Source organism: Dipteris shenzhenensis, chromosome 22 (assembly GCF_047967505.1).
Source record: "Dipteris shenzhenensis isolate YYH24624 ecotype China chromosome 22, Dip_SZ_1.0, whole genome shotgun sequence".
NCBI classification, from domain to species: domain Eukaryota; kingdom Viridiplantae; phylum Streptophyta; class Polypodiopsida; order Gleicheniales; family Dipteridaceae; genus Dipteris; species Dipteris shenzhenensis.
Window position 1 is genome coordinate 9,385,687 of NC_141617.1, and position 10,087 is coordinate 9,395,773.

At 41.2% G+C, this 10,087-nt stretch overlaps 1 protein-coding gene across 2 annotated transcripts; it reads right to left on the reverse strand.

Moving 5' to 3' along the window:
* Positions 1-3,805: 3,805 nt before the first annotated feature.
* Positions 3,806-9,366, reverse strand: FKBP53 (FK506 BINDING PROTEIN 53). 2 transcript variants are annotated; one of them, XM_087393510.1, is made up of 10 exons: positions 9,073-9,366; positions 8,742-8,818; positions 8,332-8,606; positions 8,061-8,167; positions 7,528-7,864; positions 7,091-7,427; positions 6,883-6,970; positions 6,748-6,789; positions 4,355-4,403; positions 3,806-4,251 (listed from the first exon to the last, which is right to left on the reverse strand). In XM_087393510.1, exons 1-10 carry the CDS (start codon positions 9,083-9,085, stop codon positions 4,173-4,175), a joined length of 1,404 nt encoding a protein of 467 aa, XP_087249636.1. In that variant the 5' UTR covers positions 9,086-9,366; the 3' UTR covers positions 3,806-4,172. The 2 variants fall into 2 exon arrangements, 1 of the variants encoding a protein (XP_087249636.1); XR_015543109.1 differs by lacking the exon at positions 6,883-6,970.
* Positions 9,367-10,087: the final 721 nt, after the last annotated feature.

Genomic DNA, 10,087 nt, shown 5'->3' on the forward strand with positions numbered 1-10,087 from the left:
AACTTTATTTTATCCCTAGTAATTTTGTATTTGTTTTGGCCCATGGAGGCTAATTAACCTATGTTTGTGCATGGATTATTTTAGTTTATGTGTAGGTTCATCTTTTAAGCCTACGTCTAAGAGGGGTGCACGTTATATGTGAAATTCAAAAAGGGATTTGAACCCATAATCTTGTGCTTCACACACATGAGCTCTAAGTTATAGAGTAGTATAGCTACTCTAAAGATAACTATAATATTATAAATGGTCCCTCCTCCCCCTCCCCCTTTTGCATGTCCCTTTCTCTTTAGTGCCCCCTTCATAATTGGTCCCTCTCCCCCCTCCCCAATCTCACAGAGCTTCCTCTTTAAATGCCCCCTACCCTTCATTATTCTTCAATTAAAACTCCTCCCCTCCCCCTTTATCCCTTAGTTTAATCATGGCCTTGCCTTGCCCTCTTCCTTTTCACCCCTCTTCTTTTCTCCACTACTAATTAATAGGAATTTCCCATTTTTCAATGTCAGGGGCGACATACTCCCCTTGAGCACTTATTTCTTGGACAACTCCTTGCTGCACAGCAGAGTTTTTAGTCTCTCTTGCACAGTTTATTATGTGCCTTTATGAGTCGAGGATACAATCCACGAACACAAGGGGAGCCCCCAAGAGCTAGAAACCATATGATGAGCTAAGGGGAACTTACATAGGAGGCTTACAAATTGGAAGCTCAAGTCACATGATAGAGGAACGGTTGGTGCGGAATTTATGAGAGTTGCTATGATGGATGCTGTGAACTCACACCCACATGTAATAATAATTGGTGGCTTTTGGAAAGCTTACAAGGGAAAATCATACTCAAGGATGTGATTCGAAATCATGGGCCGAGATGATTGGATGGTCCGAGTCTACACATCAGAGGTTAGCTGAAGCTATGAGAAGAAATGAGTGCACACGAGTCCTTGGAGTCAGGAAAGGCAAACGATCATTTCTGTGGAGACGGAGAGGTAAGCAACAATGGACTAGGTCCCTAACTCGTCATAGACAGGTCTGGCTACTCGTCATTTCAAATGGGGAGGACGACACATGGCATCATCCTATGCTTCTTAATCTCTAAACAATGAGGATCCCATGTTGGCTCTTGGATAGGGTCAAGGATGGGAGAAAAAGTGGCTATTCCCATCCCAAACACATTCTAGACGAGTTGATCTATGATGGCAAATAGATACCCATCCTAGTCCCATCCAAAACATCAAATCGTTATCCTATATTAGCTCCATCTTCATCCAGACTTAGTGTCTAGTGAAGGCCTCAGTTGGCCAAGCTTCTATTGTCATCTGCTAGACCAAGTGTGATCATGGCACGTTCTAGTGGATGTTTTTCAAGCTCGAGTGCCAAACCCGAATTGGGCATCCGCTTCAATCACAAGTCCCCAGCAAGTTATAAGAACCACCGCTTTGTCAATGCTTCAAGCTTTAGCAAAGGCATTTCAAGATTGTGTATCTGTGCAAGGTGGTGCGTTTGAGGATGTTTTGCTAACATCCGCAACTTCGTCGCCCATCTCTCAGCACCATCTCCAACATCGAGCAGCATCGATCCAAGTAAGTCATGCACTTCAAACCATTGGCCCACAGTAGCACCCAAGCCTCACGGAGATAAGGAGTTCATCAAGGGCAGTGCTATGGCCAACATGAAGAGCCCATCGTTACGTTGTTGGGGCAACCTCCTGCTGAGAAATTCTAGTTAGGCCTACGTAGTTGAATCACCCAACTACTCCACCTTCGATAGCTAGTCATTTTCATCAAGAAGACAAGTTGCATCGAGTTTTCTTAAGAGGAAGCATTTCGAGCCAATGAAAGGAGGATTGTAATCTTGTAGGAGGTGCACTCATCATCTCCACCTTCCTCCTCTATTGTTCAAGGTTCCCACTTCAATGGAAGGTCACAACACACTTCTTACTTTGTCCAACAGAGCTCCAAGGGAAATCTTCCTACTTCAACCATTGTCATCCACATCCACGATTGGTGCCAAGTAAAGCCCTCAGTTAACCAAGATTTATCATGACCTCAAGGCTGCTCATGGAGCATCCTAGTAGATGATCTTCAAGACCAAGTCCCAAGCCTAGAGTAAGCATCATCTTCAAACATTGCCAATGAAGCATGGAGCCCCACCTACGTTTCAAACCTATGGAAGTGTGTCTACGATACTTGTCCATACTTTGATTGACTAGATTCCAACACTATTGGTTACTAGGATGAAATAGATTAGAGAGTTAGTTGCAAGTGTTATTTTTCTCAAAAAAGTCTAAAAAAGAAGGGTATGCATGCAAGTACAAGTCAAGCCCAAACAACTTCTCACAACTACATACACATCCTCTCATTTTTTAACTTTTTTTTTCATATTTTGATTACTTTTGAGGCCCTCTTAGGTTAAAGGGGTGTCAAGAGGTGTATTACGTTTGTTAAAACAAGTTAGTTGCATATAAAATTAGAGGTTGGAAAAAAAGCTAGCTAGGGTTCAAGCAAATTTTAACATTACAAAGACAAATGCATAGGTAGATGACAAGTTAGGTGTAAGTACTTGAGCAAGCTTTGAATAGCAATGGGCAATATGCTTTAGTGGATAAAGCAATGGAGGCAAGTTGGTTAGAGCATTGGATGCAAGTTGGTTAGAGTATGTAGTATGTGGCATGCTTATGTTAAAGGAGATAGGATATTAGGTGTAGTAAACTAATCCAAAGTTTTAGAAGCAATTAAGGAAATAAGAGAAAAGGCATGATGAAAACACAATGATGTTTGGAGGCCAAGCTTTCCATTCTTTGCTTGGCATAAGAGATTTTATGTAAAGCAAGGTGGGTTAGGTACTATTGAGGTTTCCTTGTGGAAACATTTTGCCAAGGCTTCTACCCCAATTAGTCAATCAAGAAACCCTATGTACATCAAAAGTTTCCATTCATACTAAGCTAGTCAATGGAAACATTACTCTTCTTCACATCATGCTAGCAAGGATAAGGCATGTATCTTATTATATAGCAAATCTACCATTGTTCTTTGTGTCAATCATGTCAACATATAGCATGCCAATCTAGCAATCTATATAATACAATACTAGTACACTTACTATAACACTATGGAGTGATCTTACCTATCATTACTCTTTTTCATGTCAATCATGAACCATATAATAAGATTACTCTATACATGAAGAGTAGTATCAATAGATTACCCATTCAATAAAATTACTCCATGTATCATATTATATAGCAATCTACATTTTAGAGTAACTTGCGAAGACAATTTTCAACACTAATTGCCAAGTCTACATTTACAAAGCAATTGGCACAAAGCACTACTAGACCCAATCCGCTTAGGAGCACCTAAGACTCTTAGTGGCATGCAAGAAGAGGAACCTTGGCCTCTCAACATGCACGTATGCGTGTGCGTGTGCATGTTTTCCCCCTATACTCTTTCTTCAAGAACTCTTTGCAACAATCTTTTTTTTATTACTTACAAACAAGGACTTTTAATCAATGTTGAGAAACCTTGGTCTCTCAACATGCATGTATGCGTATGCTTGTGCATGTGAGACCTTGGTCTCTCAACATGCATGTATGAGTATGCCTGTGCATGTGAGTGTTTTCCCCTTATACTCCAACAATTTTTTTTTTATTGCTTGCAAACAAGGACTTTTAATCATGATGTATATTTGTCATATCTTGACATCTTCTCTTGATGTACTTGAGCACATCTTGCTTTGGGATTGTGACTATAAAAGAAAAATCTTTTCACCAAAGAAAAGGTAAAAAAGAGAAAATTTTGCACTTGTGCTCGACAACCTAGTGAATCAAACAGCTTCTATTGCAAAATGCCTCCAATCATGTTAATATTACATCAAAACTTTGCAAAGCCGGCCACATCACATAGTTCATGCCATGCCAAACATCCGTTACTAAATGCATGGGACTGCCTCTTTAACGCAAGATATATTGGATGCGTTTCGTATCAGCACTAATTCCGTTCTACACCACTAACAGTACCTATGACATGACATGCACTTCATTGCGAAATAAGTCTGCACAACTAAACTTGCTGCAAAATTAAGTCCCAAAAATTGTACAAAGCTCGTCATTCCACCAAAGACTCAAGTGATCTGAGCTTCATCACAATAATAAGAACCACGCCCGCTGTACAAAAGCACTTTTATTTTACATATACCAACTCCACATCAAAGACAAGCCATGAATTTGGAGGTATTCCAGGAACCCCTTTCTGACCATACCTGCAATATCAAGGGGAGAAGAGACTTCAGTGCATGCTCACAAATGAGCTCCAGGGAAAAGAGAAAAACCAAATAAATGAGCCAAATAAATGCATTAAAATACCCCATGGCAGGGGGTATCGCCAATCGTCTCTTGTCTCCAACTCTCATCCCTGCAGAAATACCCAAAAAACATGTACAAAGCTCAGTAAAGGAGCACTCGCTACTTTTAGTGCTCACACAAGATTCTTCAGAGTGATGAGATACCATCGAGTGTGAAATTCAATACCATCGAGTGTGAAATTCAATGTCTTCCTGTATAGATGCATTCAAACAGAATCTCAAGGGTCAAGACAAAGAAGAAAGCGCATTTCAAATAGGTAGACCATCCGGAATCTTGACATTGAAGAGAATTTCAAAGAGGTGGCTCGTCTCATGATGTAGGGAATGCAACGTTATCGCTGTCTTAAATTTAATCAAGTTATTTAGAGACGAATGGCTTACAAGTAACACACATAAGACATGACACATGTCATAAGCATGCAAGCCCTAAATGCCCCCTTTAGTTATTTGAGCCACGACCTGTCTATACATATGGAATCCGTAGTGCTGCATGCCACCTTTAAGTCCGCCATTTCGTGCTTGTGGGCTGTCATTTCAACATTCAGCCTAAACATATCCACTGCTGCTTTTACAAAGGCTTCCGTCAAATGTTCTTGAATATGGACAGGTCAGGGCTGAGGATCACCGGAAATCTCTCCTTTAGAGTAGGCAACACATGTCAGTCGGCGGCACAGGCAGCTGTATAGACCTGACAGTCGGCTGTTTTGGTTCCGCCCAGTCCTAGGCTGGTTGGCAGATGTACACAGTCAGTCTGTGGGACTTCCAAGCCCTATACAAGGGCCCCATTGGGAGGGTCCTGGCAGGCAGCAATCTTCAGCAGGAATAAGAGCTGCAAGGAGAGTTATCCCATGGGGTGAGACTGCCAGCTCGTTGTGATCACACAGCCTGACATATGATGGAGGAGTTTAGGCAGGTAGAAGGCAGCATCTGGAGGATCCTCCAGCCCAGGCAGCACAGAAGCTGCTAGATGGTGCTAGAGTGAGCACACTATTTTGTTTCACGGTTTGCCAATTTTGGATGCTCTATCTATGTATGTTTATTCTCTCATTCACTTGTGTGACAAGAGACAGAGTATATATATCTAGATGAATCCAGGAACATGCCCAAACTCATCCTCTAAAAACACAACACAGTGTGCAGTTTCAATCTCATGAAGTCACTCATTAAGGTTGAAAACCATAAACTCCATCATGTGTAAGCCCCTAGGAACTAGCTACTATGACATCCCCACTGACGGCATCAGCACCATAGAATAAACATATGCTCTCACGCATACAAATCCACACACCCCCACTCATACTTGAGCATCCCTTTATACAAAGGTCTTCAGACTGAGTTTCTGTCGGCACTCTGGAGGTGAAGGGCAGACTCAGCTGTGACAAAGGCTAGCATTAAAGGAGAAGGCCAATTGAAAAGTCATCCACATTCTCTTCATTCAAGCTACAACTGCTTGTGAAGACTATACGATTTTAAAGAGACGGAGTATGATTAGCTGCAACTGTGTGAACCCTGGGATACATCTTTCGCTGCGGTGAGTTAGTTACAGCAAGTGGCTCTCTATTTCCTGACAAGATGCCAATGTTTCTTCAGTGTACAGGGAGTAGCTGCAGTCACAGCTCTTAGTCAATATCAGGATAATGCAGGCATGTCCTCTAGAACAACGTCTACAACGAAGGAGCCTAGTCTAATCCTTGAGTGCAGGTTTTAGCTCTTAGGGCTCTGTCATCTGTGCTCTACACCATACAAGTGTGCTAACGAATATTGAATGAGAAATGCATCTTCAGTATTTGCTCTTGAAATTTAGGATGATTTTCAATTCTCAGTTTGAAACTTTAGTATGTAGTATGTGCATGTAGTGTACTTTGTATATTAAGCATGTTTATTTATATGCTTTTTTTATCATATAATCTGTATTTATATATATACCTTTGTAAGACTAGAATAAGTCCAATCATACAAATTTAGATTTTCTGTTGTTCTAAAGATCAAAAATCTACACAGAAAATAAAAGAAAAAATAAAAGAAAATATAAAAGAGAAGAAAAAGAGGTAAACGAAAACTTTTATGGAAAACAAAAGGAAGACATACTTAGCAAGCAAAGCAACACTTATGTCGTCATCAGTGCCCGCAGAGTCTCTTGGGCACTGATGACAATATTTTAGACAATTAAAACACCCCTTTATAAAGCATGTCTGCCTTACATGTCCCAACAACCCTGGAACAATGTTCTGTGTCACCAAACAAAAAGCATTCACAACAAAACTTTGCAAAAGACTACAGAGGACCAAGCCTTGTTTCTGCACCCACCAGACTCATTACAAGTATAGACAAATAGCATTTCTGCATTGCAATCATCAAACTTTCAATATACAACATACTTATAAGGGACCTTACCATTTACGCCAATATCCCAGCCTTTAATTACTTCACCAACACCTGCACCAACATTCAACACAATAAGAATTAAGACCTTGAGGACCGCTGATCTGCAAGTACCATGGTTAAGCAACACAAAAAAACCTCACTCACCCAATCTAAATTCAAAAGGTTTTCTACCAACGTTGGAGTCAAAAACTTTCCCATTGGCCTTCAATTTACCAATGTATATCATTCCCACCTGTACCGATGTAAGCAAAGAAGAGTACCAATGTAACACTAACATTAAAAAGAACATAAACTGCAGGCAAACTACTTCAAATTGTACAGGAATAAAGTTGCCAGCCAAGTGCAAACCCACCCTCTTCCCTGGCTTTGCTTGCTTCCCATCAGGCTTTCCCATTGCTACATTCTCAACTTCAAACCCATTCGGATACTTCCTGACAGTCCCCTTTTTTCCATAAGGTTTCTCTCCTCCATTACCTGCCTGCCTGTCATGCTCTTCCACCTTCCCACCTATTTCATTGGCACTCTGTGTAGAGGGAGTCATCACTGATCCATCCGCTTGGTTCAAGGCCTGTTCCGGAGTCTTTTTTGCCTTCTTCTTTTTCTTGGCCTTTTTAGGCATCTCAGCCCTCGAGGGTGTCTCTTGGTTGTCTTGCGCACCAATTGGCTCTGATGATGGCATTTCAGGGGACCTGCCAGCAAAAATAGGAAAACCATGAAAAGATCTATAATGAAGAAAACAGATGAGAAATGACTAATTGCCCAAAGTGACATCAACATCTAACTCCATACTTTCTTTTAGATGCCTGTTCCTGATGAATTTCCTCAGGTTTCCTTTTAAACCCATCCTCATCCTCACTACTATTGTTCTGCAAATCTTTATCCCTGAAGGTCATGCTATTGAGATTTTGCAGATTCTTCCCCTCCTTTAGAATCTGCTTGTTTTCAGCGGTATCACCATTATCCTCAATCAAGACTCTCTGAACATTGGCGCCCTGTAGCTTTGGTTTCTTCTCAAGTCTTTTCACAGCTACAATACTTCTATTATTGCTGGGCTCTATATTCTTTGGCCCGCTGTTTATTAGCTTTGGCTTTGAGGGTTCCTCATCGGTAACTTCCTCAATTCTTACTGCAGAAAACATGGTTACAATGAATCCAAGCATAAGATACATACAAACACACATACACACACACGTCTTACAGGCCATAAAAGACCAGGGAGATGGGCGTAATATTACAAACAGAGAGTCCTCCATTGAAGGCTCTCCCCCCTCCCGTCCCCAAAAAAGTAAAAAGGAAACGCTGAATTTTCATTAAATACACACCTCCTGGATTAGGAACCATAACAGGTTGCTCCTCATCGCTTGTATCTTTATCCTCATAATCGAACTCATCATCCTCACTATCATTCAAACCATAATAATCCTCCATCCTAGGTAGAGCTCAGGAACCAACATCTCTGCTATATTTTTTGTTTTCAAGGTCTATTGATACTATTGAATATAAGGTTTTCATGCTAGCATTTAAATACAGACTGAAAAACACTCACTTCAGCTAAAGCGTAAACAACATCAACTTTCGATTTCAGAAGGATACCAATCATCTTCACCCTCATACTCCACCCCGTCATCAGAATCCTCATTCTCGTCATCTTCTTCATTGTCCTCATTGTCTCCTCCCTCGTAGTAACCGACCAAATGCACGCTAGTTGAACCTTTCACAGAAAAGATGACATCTTCGCTGAAATGAAGATCCAAGGAGCATGTTTCCACGACTCCTGGAAGCAAGGAGCACAAAAAAACAGCAGGCCTGTCGCCAACCTTGCACTTAACGATAGTTCTTTCGTCTGTGAGTTTACTTCCCAAAGTGGCCTGCAAAACGCACTAAAAATTATTACTTTCGAGAAAAAAACATCTGGATGGAAAACACAGATAAACTGAGAGTAATAGAAGTCTCTTTTTTGCAAAAATAAAAAAAGATAATCCGAGAATGAATCATCTTATAACCTGGGTAAGACGAAGTTGAGCACCTTCGAACTCATCAAAGCGTAGCTTAAACGGTTTCTTTGGCTTCACTTGAACGCCTGGAATTCAGTCGTCAGACAGCAATTTTATCCGGATAAGCACAAAATGAAAGCAACAAAATAGCTGACTCTCCTTTTCTCAAACAAAAGGCAAGGAAGAAAATTTTCCATTCTGTATTCCATAAAATGGCTCATCAGAAGGTATACGCGCTGTGTGACCTGTTCCCAAAACCTAACACGCCTCTGAGACGCCCTGGAAACTTTTCTAGATGAGGAACAACATCCGAAGGAGGAAAAAGAAGAGAAATACGAACCCCAGAAAGCCATGATCGATCGGTAAGCAGCTCAAGTCCAAGAGGAGATCCGATTCTGGATGAATTCATTCAGGGTCACCCAAGTGGTGGTTGTTTCCTTGTCCTCAGTGCTACCAAAACCCTAAACCCAGTACAACGTTGGTCGATTTGTACCAGTTTGAAAATTTTCAAAATTCCCTCCTTGAGCACAATTGCACGTTTTGGGTCTTTGAGCCCTCCTTGAGCCATTTGTCGATTCTAAAAAGATCCAATGGTGTAACATTGCTTTACGCAAAATTAGAGGTGCTAAGGTAAGGGGGCCGGTACTATGGAGGGCTAACTTTTTAGCACTAATCCATGGCAGAAATGGCCTTCCTAAAATCAGAATTCAGATTTGAAGCTATCGCTATCATTGGGTCATAATAGGGAGCTAATTTTTAGTTTCAAACTTTTCAAAAATTTTGTGGAAGATAGAAATCTATGAGTGCCAGTGCTTAGGTCAGGTGAGGGCCAGTACTAAGGCACTGTGTGTCTAAAAAATGGTGAAAGGAGGGCTTGACACATCATCTTTTTCTATGAAGAGCATCGGGTGGCACCTGCCTCCCTATTGGGGGGTTGATGACATTTTAAAGGCACCTGCCTCTTCACTAGCCCCTTTACCCTAGCTTACTTCACTCTGTCGATTCTGGCACGATATCACGGTAGAGAATTTCCCTTGGGCGGGCTCCTATTGGATTGCAGGATTTGCTTGATTTGTTTGGCCTTATGTCTGAGACCAGCCGTGCCAATCCATGATCTGGATTCTTCTATGAGCTCAAAAAGTTGGAACTCTAAACAAGAGTGGAGTTAGAAGTCTCTTTTGGGCCAGTTCTTCATCCCCTTCTGTCGTAAGCAAAAGGTAACCATCCATTCATTCTTCAACACAATGCTAAAATAATAATTGAGGCTCAATTTTTGAGTTAGTAGTTATGTGCTCCATGACGAAAGGGCTGCCTACCGCAATTCTAGTTATAAGGTTTGCTAGGAGTACTATAGT

Bases quoted from the DNA above. Each gene is read 5' to 3' on its own strand.
- FKBP53 (XM_087393510.1), bottom strand. The intron at 7,428-7,527 runs GTATGGAGTTAG...TTTTGCTGGCAG, and splicing joins GAACAGGCATCTAAAAGAAA to GTCCCCTGAAATGCCATCAT. The intron at 4,252-4,354 runs GTATTTTAATGC...TTGATATTGCAG, and splicing joins GCGATACCCCCTGCCATGGG to GTATGGTCAGAAAGGGGTTC.